Consider the following 12,969-nt stretch of genomic DNA (forward strand, 5'->3'; position numbering starts at 1 on the left):
CATTATCCCCTGAGGCAGAACATGCTGAAAAGATAAAGAACTGGTTCCAAAAAGTTTAGATCTAAATGGTACTGTAGTGAACGGCTTGTTAACGATGGCAGGGCTTATCGGTAAACATATCCCCAATTTCATATAGCCAAGGATCAGGGGGGCCCCCTGTGCTATCCCACAGACCTCCCCAGGGCCTCCTCCTCAGAGGGGACTTCCGGGCAGAAGAGCCCAGCAGAGATCATAGCTCCCTCTTCTGTGCCCACCCCCCGACGCCTGCTCCTCGCATTGGATCACAGTGTTTATCTCCCCCACCACACCAGGAGCTCCTTAATTCAACAAATTCCATCAATTTCTGCAGTTCTACACTTGGCATTTGTTGTCTGCTCTGAGGTCGGGTATTTCTCTTTGAATCCCTAACATGCCAGTCATGTGGTAGGTGTTCTCTAAATGTCTCATAAATGAACATCTCCCAAAGGAGTGCTAGCAGCTCACGTTTGCGGAATGCTGTGCCAGGCAGGGTCCTAAGAGTTTTGCGTATTTTCACTCTCTGATTCCTCATTAGAAACTAGGAAGTAGGTACTCTTGGCACCTGGGGCCAAGGAGTTAAGTGGCTTGCCCAAGGACACACAACTGCTAAGTAGAGGAGCCAGGATTCGAATCCCAGCAGGCAGGCCTTCCGGGCAAGTGGCCCAAGGACAGGGACTATGGAATTAGTATCAGCTGCTCCGTGCACAGGGCTAGTAGCAGCTGGCTGGCTTGGGCCAGTGATGAGGTACAGTGGGCATGGCCAGGATCCTAGTTTAGTGCAAACAGAAAATCCACGTCCAAAATCCCAGCCATCCCCAGCATGTTTTAAATGGTAGCCCAAACCAGGTAGCCATAAGCAGGGAGCTGGTCGCGTGCCAGTCACCTGTCCCATGCCACTGCTGCTCTGCACTTTCTTCTGTTTCCCGGACTATTCAAAAAGTCAGGCAACATTTGAGGTGGGCTAGCTGTGAAAGGCAGTGAAACCTACTGGCCCCTTCGAGCAGTTGTTGGCCCCAACAGGGGTTTGGAAAGGACTGAACTATATACATAAAATGATCTAGAGCGAACTACAGAATATCATACTGATTGCTGTTCTTAGGAACAACAATAAACCCATCTACTCAGTTGCCAGTATTCTCCCAGAGAAACAAACAAACAAAAAAGACAGCATGTGGATTAGCCTGATCTTGGCACCAGGAGAGGGGGTGAGTCTAGAACCCCCAAGGGTTTGTGGGGGCCGAGAACTCAACGTTTGAGGATTTATCTGAGCAAAAGGCCATTTTACTAAAGAACAAGTTTGGGAGAGTCTTCTGAAAGTTTTAAAATGGTTTGCAGGCCCCAACACTACTCTGAGAACATTCTCTCTTGGGGGCAGAGCTCAATCGCACAGCCTTGAGGCTTTCAAAAGGCAGAACGAAGGTATTTTTAGAATGAAGCCCAGGCCCCGCCAGATTTCTGTAGTGCTTTCTGGGGTACCTGCAGCCCAGTGGCTGTCTTTAACACCCAGGTGGGGGTGTGGCAGCAGGGTGGTATAGGAGTCTTGTGGTCAGAGAGCACCACATGTGACACCTTTCCTGCTCCATCCCGAGAGCAGCTCCAGCCACCGCCCAGCCCTGTATGAACAAGGCTCAAGTCACCTCCCTCTCTTTTTGGTTGGTACCAGGAGCTGTGAAACATGTCAGGTGATTTCTCTGCAGGTACATGCAGAGACCCTCCCCACTCAGACCAGAACAGAGTGAAAACTGCAGGGGAAGGAGCGCCTTAGCAGCAGGAGTATGAAAAATGAAGCGAATGCGACACACGCCGCCGCTCGCTTTGGTAAATATTTTACAGATGCTGGCTCCCAAGCTCTGGCAACCCTGAGACATGCACATCAGTATGCCCCTGGGTAGGCTGCCACTCTTCACCTTCCCCAGCTTTCCCAGGGAGGCGAGAAGGACAGTTTTTAAAGATGCTGAGAAGCCCTGGTTCTCCGTGAAATTTTCCCTATGCTGTCTAGATGCCAATACGCTCACAATTCTTAGCCTGCTAAGAGGAAGCAGGGTTAGCAGAGGGGAAAGACAGAAGAGCTCAGAGTCCAAGCACGGTCCCAAATAGAAGCAACTACGTACCGTCCTGGTCTTCAGCACCACACACTGCAAAGGAAAGAAAAAGAAGATGTCTGAATGTGTGATGGCGTGAGGAACGTCTCCAACCAGCCTGTCCTCACTTTGTGCTCGGACCGCTTCCCTGCTTGGGAGCCAGGCTGGCCAAGAGCCCAGCCAGACGCCCGCCCTCCTCGCTCACACGCTCAGAGCTCACACACAGCTCCCGCTGGCATGTCCGGTCCAGTCTTGGTAAAAGGGATTCCACTGGTTTGGATGAACAACACTGCCAAGTAGGCAGGACCCTGCAGAGGCACAGTATCCTTTTCTATCACTTTCAAAGCAGCATTAACATCAAGAAGGAAGGAACAGTCAGCCAAGGAGTCTGGATGAGGTACTCCCATGGGGCCATGTCCTATTCCCCAGGACATCACAACTCTACAGGGATTTTGGGGACAATCCCAGAGAGGAAAGTGAGTCTGTGAGCAGGCGACTAGTCAGACATCCTCAACTCTGATAAACTGGTGGGACAGGAGAGCCTGAAATCGGATCTCGACCACCAACAGCATGCACGGAATCAAAATGCTGATTGCAGAAGCTAAATCAGGTGGGGAGGAGAGGGCTCTGGGTGAAATTTTAGGAAAAGAGTTTAAAAACAGCTGAATACACACTCCTCTTCCACAGGACTTCTCTGCCTTTCCTATGGCGTCCCTCATGAATCGGTAATAGGGAGACGAAGTTCTTTCCCCAAATTCATTCAACCACAGGCCTAGATATTTTACTGGGCACTGCCTAAAACTGATGCCGTGTAGAATGCTTTGGGAAATGACTGCAGGGAAAGCCCACGATCAGGCAGAATAGATCTATTCCCCTGTACCACGTGTGCAGACGCACCTCCTCATCTCCCAACTGCTCAGGAGGGTATTGCTGGGCGGGGTATGGCAGGGTGGGAGGGGGGGGAGGGGGACACGTGGTGGGAAAGGCTATGGACTCCGTCCAGGATGCCTTCAGTTCAAATACAGGCTCTACAATAAAAGGGTAATGCCAATCATGCCTATTTCGCAGGCAGCTCTGAGGATTAAATGAATGTACACGGTGCCTAACCCGGTCCTGGCACTCAACTTCAAATGGCAGCTATTACTGGCCGGTGCAGATGCGTAAGGTGACTCCTTCCTTGGCTAAAAACACGGAAATCTAGTCAGGTCGGTGCCGTCAGGCTTTAGAGTGAGAGCAAGCAAGCGGTCTGGGTCCGTGTGCAGCTGCCGCGCAGCCGGCCCCTCACCCAGGTGCTGGAGGCCCTTCTGGTCCTTGTACAGCCGCGTCACCCTCTCCATCAGCTCCCACTTCTCACAGCAGCCCTTGTAGTTGACGAAGTTGCGCGCCAGGATCTCCTTCAGCTGCCGCACGGTCAGACCTTCAATGTCCTCCAGGTCGGTCAGGTCAGACAGAGAGGCCCTCCGGCCTGGGACGAAGCCGTCCTCTGAGTCGACAGACTGCAATGGCAACGGTGAGATCGGTGGGCTCAGCTCTTACCTCGGCAAGCTCTCGCCAAGAGACCGTACTTCTGGGCCCGACCTCAAGAAGTAAGTAGGAACAGAGGCAGGAAGAGGACCTGGCCTGGTGCTTTGCTTTGCAAAAGAGCCCCCAGTCTCTTCCTGACCCACGGTCCTGGGCTCAGGCACAGCCAGCCCCAAACCCACCAACCGGTGTCATACAGGAGAAGGCGCACCGGTTTGAGTCACGCGGCCCGAATTTTGACTCCTCCACCGACTGATGCTAAACACCATCGAGCAAGTTGCTCGCCTCTCTAAGCCCGTCTTCCCCTCCGTAAAGGAGAAATTGCCGTCCTGCCGCACAGGGTTCCTGTGAAGATTAAAGGTAGCAACACAAGAAACCACCAAGCGTGGTGCTGGCCTTTCCCCTCTCCCCTGGAGTGAGTTCTGCTTCCCTCTGGAAGAGGCAGACTTCCCTGGCCAGCACTCCTCTGTACGCGACCTCGACCACAGCTTCGTGGCCCTGCTGGCTGTGCCCTCTGGACTGGCCCCGCCGTGGCTGAAGCCTGAACTCCGTCTCATCTTTCCTCCTGATTTTCTGACCTCCTTCTCCTGACAATAGCTACTGTGTGCTAGAAGCAGAAGAAAAGAACGACAAGATTTGCGCGGCAGCACCAGGAGCCTGCCCTCTGGCGACTTACAGAAAGGCAAGAGACTAGAAACAAAGGGGTCGCGAGGCTCCCTGGTCTCCACTGTGACCTCACAACTCCTCACTTAACAACTGACGGCTTCCAAGGTTTATCTGGAACGCTAACACTAAGCTCCACCCCTGAAAACAGAATTGTAAGACTATCATCACAGGCTGATTCTTCACTTCTGAGTCCGCTGAGAGGGTCCCAATCACAGCCTGGCAACACCAGTGAAAGAACAAAGGCAAAGGCACAGACCCGAGCAGAGGCCCCACCTGGGTCTCATCCTCAGCAGGTGCTCTGGCTGTGCTCTCCGGGTAGACGGGTTCCTCTTGGTCCTGAGACACATGGCCATTGGCCTGTGGGAAGAGAAAGGTGCCATCACATCCACAGAGACGACCCAGGGATTTGCACAGCATGGGCCTCTTCCCAGCTCATACCATATCCAAACGTATTCCCATCTCCCCCGGAAATCTGGTGTCTCGAACCACAGCATTACAAAAGACTGCTCTTTAATACTGACTCTGTCGGGGGGAGAAACAATACAAACAGATTTCAACTCTAAAAAACAAGCAATACATTACTTCTGCTCACCACCAGGGTGGCATTAGTGGCCACTCACCATCAATGTGATCTCAGCTTGAACAGTCCAAGTGAGGGGAGGACCACAGGTCCACTGCACTGCGGGCTGCTCTCTAACTGCCATCCAGGTTCTCCTTGACGCTGATCCCAAACTGCCCTTCCTGTAACTTCTACCACCATCCTTGGTTCTACCCTGGAACCAATGTCCACGATCTTCTCACAAATTGTTCACGTCATGTCTTCTCGCCTCCACACCGTATCTCCCTGGCTTCCTCATTTGACCCAGATGAGACTTTTTAGACCTTATCACTCTGTTCCCTCTCTTCCATCCAGTCACCGCTCTTACATTCTAGAAATGTGCTCCAACCAGCAGTGCACACTATTACTAAGAGCTATCTTGATACCTGGTCAAAAATTACCTTAATGCACCAGAGAATCTATTAGCCTAAAACTATAAAGACAGATGTCTATGCTTAAGGAGTTTAGAATTCTAACTTCTCAAAAGGCTTTGTCAAAGAGTAGTTAAAACTGTGAGCCTCCTAGTTCCATCACCATTTTTTTTAATGTATATTTTGAGAGACAAAGAGAGAGAATAAGTGGGGAAGGGGCAGAGAGGAAGAGAGAATCCCAAGCAGGCCTGCACTGTCAGTAAGCAGAGCCTGACACGGGGCTCAATCTCACAAAGTGGGAGATCAGGACCTGAGCCAAAATCAAGAGTCAGATGCTTAACCAACTAAACCACGCAGGCACTCCACCCCACCCCCGCATCACCATTTAAGCCACAACCCCCTTAACTAGAGCCTCTTCACCCACTGCTCCCTCCAAGCAGAGGCCCTGGTGTGAGCCAGGAGCGAACAGGTGTCTGAGCTCACAGGCCTTTCCTCCAGACTCTCAGAACAATAAAGGGACAGCCCAGGAAACCAGTCCCCCATGGCCCCAACCACTCATCCCAGATTACGATGCATGACATAGAGCTAATTAAGAAGAGGCCAATAACTACAATGGAAATGAAAAGTAAAAATCACCACCACCACCAAAAATGCCAGGTGATGGTGAGATCACACATGTAGCATACATGTATGGGGATGCACCCAAAACAGTATCTGGTTCTCCCTTAGCTTTACGTGGATGTGGTACCCACCAGTCTCCTGGAGTTACAAAGCCTTTCCGAGCCTAACCTCCTAAGTAGACTCTTCTGTATGTCCTTTTTTTCCTAGAAAAATGTCCATAAGCTTCTGTATGTCCTTTTTTTCCTAGAAAGAGAAACTGGAATCCACACTGCAAAGCATGCTCTTGTCTTTTCAGTTTGCCCACTGGCTAAATCAAAATCTGTAACTAGTGTCTACCCACTATTTTGCTTATTCCACCCACTTCTATCCCTAGTAGTGATGGCCAGGGTGCTAAGGGGAAGGGAAAGAAGCCTGGAGCGGACGCCATGGCAGATTTGCGTCCTAGGTGCAGGTAGTCTGCACGAGTTACTTGACTTCCCATGTCTCTTCTCCTGGCTTGAAAACTGCAGATGTCACCAGAACAGGGGATGTGAGCTGTGACCTGCGGGTGCAGCCTGGAACTTCTGCTTAAGGGCAGGAAGTTAAGAACCTACTCCTTTCATGGAAAAACCCACCTGAAAGTTCTTTAGGGAACAGCAATTTCCTCAAGTTACTTTCCAGGCTCCCCATAAACAGGAGTGCTCAACCCAGCCAAGGGAGGAAGTCATACTAGGGGGTAAAACCTGCCAGGAGACAGAACCCCAGTGTAGGTAAGAGTTAAACTCCAGCTGGGGAGAGGGCACACCACAGACCCCAAGAGAGCTACGTGAGTTTACTACAGGTGAAGTAAGCCAGCACCCTGGCCTTTATGCCTCAGTGCCTGCCAGAGCTGAATCAGGGGCCCAGTCCCGGCGAAGGAGGGGGTCACAAGCAAGAGGCAGCGGCCAGCCACGGCCTGCACAGGACCTAACACTAGTGCTAAGCCAGCTGTAAGAGGCTCCCAGCTCTTCAGACCCGCTGTCACGCCAGCCAGTCCTCCCAACATCCTGGTGAGAGCAAAAGTGGTCTGGGATCGCTAACCCCATTTCATCGATGAAGGCTCAAAGCTTGCCCAAGGTGACCAAAGAGTCAGTGACAGATTGGATATGGAAACCAGATCTTCTACATCCTAATGCCAGAAAAATAAAAGGGTCACCGAGGCACTTCAGTGTATCTCTGGGGCGCCACCAATCCTGACACGTTGGGTAAGTGTACTGGCCTTGCTCTGACCCGGTAGCTGGTGTGCACATCTACCTTCCCTCTCACAGGGGCTTCCTGAAGGCACAGGCAGCTCTGTACTCCCCAGGCCTGGTTCACAGCTCCGCCAATGTGCTGCTCTTTGCCTGCTGTTTCTAAGCCCCCTGGGAGGATGCCAAGGCCACTTCCCATTCCATAGTATACCAACCACAACCTGACCCAAACGGTGACTGGCGAGAGAAGCAGCGACCGTGTTTTGGTCGCAGTGTTCCTCCGTTCTCCCTTCCCTCTCCATGTGCCTTTTCCTACGTGCCTTGTGACGGTTACTAAGGCACCGAGCTCCCCACCTGGCTAAGGAAGACTGATAACAAAGATAAGCAGGAGGGCAGTCTGCACAGAACTAAATTGGAATTAACAGCTTTCTCACAATATTTCTGGAACAATGAGTTTTTAAAACTGACTACAGGATATATGTCTGTATTGAGAAGATACAAAAACCACAAAAATACCTGATTCTGTGCAATTATCGTCTCTGAAAAAAACAAAACCGGGGTCTGATGTCCAGAAAACATGCCTGCATCAGTAGGCAGAAGGGACACTTAGCCTCACGCCCACTCGCACACAGCGAGCAGGAGAGCGCATTGAGCCCCCTGATCGGCCGGGGGCGGCCGTGACCCGGTGCATACCTGCTGGGTTTCCTGAGCCTGGGCTGGGGGAACAGAGGTGGCCTGTGCGGACGAAGAGGCGAGGTGAGGCGAGGTAGGAGGTACCGTGCTGGCGCGAGGCTGGGTCAGGAAGGCCTGCTGCTCGGGGACATCCGCGGACGAGGTGGGCGCGCGAGTCCTGCCCTCCTGGGAGATTACGGGCTGCTGGCCAAGCACCAAGAACACCAGCTCCTCTTTCTCCCGGCACATTTCGGTGGAGGTGTCATGGAGGCTGAGATAGTCCCTGAGGTCCTTCACCTTCATCTTCATGAGCTCCTCCCGCCGAAAGGCTGTGGCTCGGAACCGCTGGCACAGAAGGCAGAGGCGGGGCCCGTTTCCCACCTGGCTCGAACAGCTCAGGCAGAAATTCTTCTTGCAGTCCAGGCAGGTCTGCTGCTTAGAGCAAGAGGCAGCGGAAACCATGTCAGACGGAGGACAAGAGGGGTGGGATGGGGGCCTACGGCTGCATGCCTAGCAAGGCCTCCCCCAATCACTCCTACTTGTACTAAGCTACCTATTTTTTAGGCTATTTTAAAGTAGGCCCCGCGGCCCGACATGGGGCTGGAACGCACGTCCCCGAGATCAAGAGTCGGACGCTCTACCGACTGAGCCAGCCAGGCGCCCCAGGATGCGGGTGCCAGCTCCCTTTTTCAGGTTAAACACCACCGCCAGATGGCAGACCTCCCCCCGCCCCGTATGCATCTGTGTATCCATGTACAGGACGCTACGTTTATTATTCCAGTTGAGGCTTACTTTTTCATTGTACAGATAGAGAAACAGAGGTTACTAAGAATACCAACTTTAGGGTCGGAAAAAAAAACCAACATTTTTATTTAGTCTCCCCCCTCCATTGTTTTCAAAAGTTTATTTATTTATTTTTTGAGAGACAGCACAAGCAGGGGAGGGGCACAGAGAGACAGAGGATCATAAGCATGCTCTGCACCATCAGCACAGAGCCCAACTCGGGACTCAATCTCACAAAGCTGTGAGATCATGACTTGAGTGGAAATCAAGAGTTGGACGCTTAACTGACTGAACCACCCAGGTGCCCCTCTCCCCCATTTTTTATGGTATCACCTTGGGTGTGTAACTTAGCCTCTCTAGCCCTCAGTTTCCTCATCTGTAAAATGGGGGCAATAATAGTATCTACTTCATATGACCATTGTATAGTTAAGAGAGAATGCATTTAGCATATCTGACACGTGATTCTTCAATAAGTGTTAACTCTTTTAATTATATCTAGGAAATGGGAGATAATTTTGAGAGCCAGGATTCAAACTCTCAACTACGATTCTTTCTATTTTACTGCTGAGAAAAGAAAGCAAATGCATACGTACGATGGTGGTTACTACTATTATTAATTAAATTTACTGAGAGGCCACGATGTGCTAGGGCCTGTCATTTAATTCTCAAAGCAACCCCGCAAAGCACTACTGTATCACTGTATTATGTATTAATGTACATAATCATTAATCAATCATTATTAACAGGCCTCCCTGTTTCACCAAGCAGGCGAGGCCCAGAGAAATTAAGCACCGTACTCGAGGGCAGGCAGGGAACAGCAGAGCTGGGACTCACACTGCAGGCCTGTCCATGGGGAATGTCCGCAGCCACGCCCGTTGCACCAGGCCATGCTGCCTAACTCAGTCCCGGTCAAGCCTACAGCAGGACCTAGTCCAGGGCCTGGCTCTCCATCTCCAACCCCCCCCCCCCCAGGAAGGCCCAGAGTGCTGGCAATCCAGAGACGCACGGCAGCATACCCAAGGCAAATACTCAGACAGCTACAGGGGCCCCCCAGACGCGATTAAGGAGCTCTCATCTGCGCAAGTGCAGAGTGTCCCAGCCGCACGACGAGAGCACCTAGCAGGTAGGAGGTACTGCATGACAGCAGCCTCTCCCATAACGGCAGACCACACAGCACACAAGGGCTTGCTCAACTCACAGGAAGCAAATCCTCAGCCTCTTGCCCTACAGGCTGAGCCAGCACAGCGACATCTGACTGAGCTCTGTCCCAGCCAAGAGCAGGCCACACTCCCACGGCAGAGGTAATCCGTGGGCACGCTGGCATGGCCCTGGAAGCACACACTAGTCCTCTAAAGAAATTAAAAACTTTTCATCCTCTGGTGACTTGAGCATTAACTAAATATTTCTGTTCCCTCTCTTCTAAATATAGAAAGCTGAATTCAAACTCGCAAGAATGCCCGAGAGACTTAGGTTCTCCTAGGCGAGATCAGATACCCCTGTGCAGGCTGAAGAAGGCTCCAAGTGGCATTTGTGTCATAAAGGGAAACGGGCATGTCTACCACCCAGTTTTGACCACTCATACTTAGAAGGCGTTTTGAAAGGACACATATCCAGCTCCCTCACTCTCTACAGTCATAACCAGACAATAAAATGGTCAGAGCCCAAGTTAAAAGGACACATGGCTGCATGAGTCCTGAAACCTGTAGCCACTCAGGTGGAAAATAGATGTTTTGGGGTCCTGGGGGGTTCACTTAGATCTAAAGCTTTTCTATTGGGAAATGAAATACGTTTAGGATGACTGATCATGAAATGACGAGGCTTTGGTATAATAAAGCTGCAGGTCCTGACGTGGAACGTTACTTAAGTCAATGCAGTTTGACAAGACCTAGCCTGACGCAATTAAAAAGCCCTGAGTTGCTCAATCAGCCAGATCTAAACAACTCTCTATTCTTTCTTCAAATGTGCCCAGCTTATTGGATTATTGGATGCAAGATCAGAATGCAAAGGCAGCCACCCAGCTTCTCCATATCCCCTTGCTCGCAGGGGACTCTCAAGTCAGCCGGCATCTGAAACACCCCCTCAAGGAGTGAGACAGCCTCCAGGCTAGCATACCAGCCTGCAGAGCCAGGACAGACAAAGGGAAAGGAGAAAACGGCTGTCAACAAACGTGGGCAGAATGAGCAAAGGCAACACGTGTGTATAAATTCTAGCAACCCCTGCAAACCAACTGAGTAACAAGGAAGCATGAAAGATGAGTTAGCGAAGCCAACATCCCTGCAAAATTGCCAAGAGTACAGCACCTCCAGGCAGGCACCACCCTTCAAGGGATGCCCGGCGTGGGGGGCAGGGGAGGGCAGGTCGCTCTCCTTGGCTAATCTGCCCTTCTGTTATTCCTCCCCACTCCCCGTGCACACTCCCTGGCACAGGTGGGACAGCCCCTCCTCCGCACCAGCCTTCCTATGGGCATTTCTCCTTGCAGCCCACTGCGGGAGGAAGAGGACAGCCTGAGGAGTGACACAGTTAGGATTCATTCCTGGCAGGTCCCTTCCTCGTTAAGGGAACTTGTACAAAACAAGTAAGTTCCCAGGGCATCAGATTCCTCACCTGTAACATCAGAAGGTCAACCCACCTCTAAGGGTTACTGAAAGCATTACATGAGATCATGCATAGGAAACCTTAGCATAAGGTGGGCACTCACAAAAAAAGGTAACACAGTCACCTTTTATTCCCTTCCCCCTTTGCCTTATCTCTGAGCTTCTGCCAGTACTCTGAGATCCCAAGATCTCTTCCAGTTTCTAAGTACGACCTCCTCCTCCTCCGCAGCCTCCCCCAACTGGTCCAACTAAAGAGGCTGAGCACCAGCCCCCCCACCCCACTTTCCAAAAACGGTCGGGGCCCCTGCCAAACTACACATGGGTATTGCAAATACAGGGGAGGTTTCTGGCTTGGGGCAAAACCTTTGGCTTGTCATCCCTCTCTAGGACTAAAAACTCTAAGGCAGGGGGTACAAGCTATGTTCTCTCCAGATAGTCCTGAATGTTATCTGTGCATTGTACTGGATGAGTATTCAGGAGACACTGACCACAATGAAGAAAAGAAAAACAGCAGGATCCTCGTAATCATTTCCTTTCAACCAACTTCTAGAAAACACGTTTTAAACGCCTGTGGTTGTTATTTGCCAAGCCCTAAAGATATGAATGCTGATCCACTTAAGAAGGAAGTTACAAATGAAAAATTCTCTTAGGAGAAAACATCCTTAATATTCACAAAATCCATTGTGAATTACACAAAATTAATTATTTTTGTGGCAAGACAACATCGTACCATAGCCATCTTTTTCCGTTCAAACTGGAACTTTTCTTCCTCTCATACCCCCCAAAAGCTCTTTTGCTACAGAAGCTTTCTCCTTATCTCTTTGATCTCTTTGTTCCTGTTCAAAATCTTTCTTGCGCTTCCTTGCTATCTGGTGACAAGCTCCTTCCAGCGGAAGTCATGGCCTTTCACCATCTGATCCCAGCGTGGTCCACCCTAACTCCTCGAGCATCCTGCACTCTGGCCAAACAGGCCACTCACAGTTCCCAAACACACCTGGCACTTGCCCCACCTCTGGTGTCTTTACTTCAGCCGCTGCTTTGCAGATCAATAAACTTTCTTTCATCCAGCTAGAATTATCTGGTGTCTCAATTTACCAGCAATGCCTGATTCCCTAGTACACAACTTGCACAGTTGCTATGAGGGCCTCCTTAGCCAGCCAGGGAGCTCCCCGAGGGAAAGGCCGACTCAGCTCCGTCTCCACAAACCTGTAACCTCTAGCTGTGAGCACACTGCTGCAGCAGCAGAGTTGGGCCCTCAATGAAAATCTTCAGCATGGAATTATCAACCACGAAGTAATGAAAACAGAAACTCTCCAGCCTACTTCCTCCTTTACAAACTGTTGGCAACTCAACTGCCTAGTCATTCATTCATTTATAAAATCATATTGCCTACGACTGCATGTCAGTCACTGTTCTACTAGCACTAGGGACAGAGTTGCAAACAAAATCAACAGAATCCCCGTCCTGTGCTCCACCTCTGAAGATGGGCCATGCGCAAACATTTACGTCAGGTGGAAACAGGCACCATACACAAAAATGAAGCCTCCTCCCACGTTCACCTACCCGCCATTCTCTCTTCTCGGGGGGCAGTTTCCTTGCTCACTCATTCTCTTTTCTGGCTCAGAAATGTCAGGAACTCGCCAGATCCCTTGGTTCTCTCAACATGCTTTTCGACACGCTTAGTGTGCTGGTGCCCGAGCTGATCACCATCACTGTGCTCGCTCTCTGCTCCCCTCCACTCGCCTTCCACAGGGTATAACTGATGTTTTCAAGAAAAGGTCACACAAACCTAGAGCAAATTCACGCAGCCTCACTGAAACAAATGTCTTTCCTGTT

The 12,969-nt window shown here is 50.8% G+C and overlaps 1 protein-coding gene across 6 annotated transcripts in view; it reads right to left on the reverse strand.

The window, feature by feature from the left end:
* Positions 1-12,969, reverse strand: part of RFFL (ring finger and FYVE like domain containing E3 ubiquitin protein ligase) — a 65,704-nt gene that overhangs the window by 2,578 nt on the left and 50,157 nt on the right. For 3 of the 6 annotated variants that reach the window (XM_032591083.1, XM_030295194.2, XM_032591082.1), the window contains 4 exons: positions 7,778-8,191; positions 4,560-4,643; positions 3,385-3,595; positions 2,130-2,153 (listed from right to left, as the gene is read on the reverse strand). In XM_032591083.1, the coding sequence (XP_032446974.1) occupies positions 2,130-2,153; positions 3,385-3,595; positions 4,560-4,643; positions 7,778-8,191 (733 nt within the window). The remainder of the gene's footprint in view (positions 1-2,129; positions 2,154-3,384; positions 3,596-4,559; positions 4,644-7,777; positions 8,192-12,969) is intronic. The other 3 variants (XM_032591079.1, XM_032591081.1, XM_032591080.1) reach the window with 3 other exon arrangements.

This window comes from Lynx canadensis, chromosome E1 (assembly GCF_007474595.2).
Source record: "Lynx canadensis isolate LIC74 chromosome E1, mLynCan4.pri.v2, whole genome shotgun sequence".
In the NCBI taxonomy this organism is placed as follows: domain Eukaryota; kingdom Metazoa; phylum Chordata; class Mammalia; order Carnivora; family Felidae; genus Lynx; species Lynx canadensis.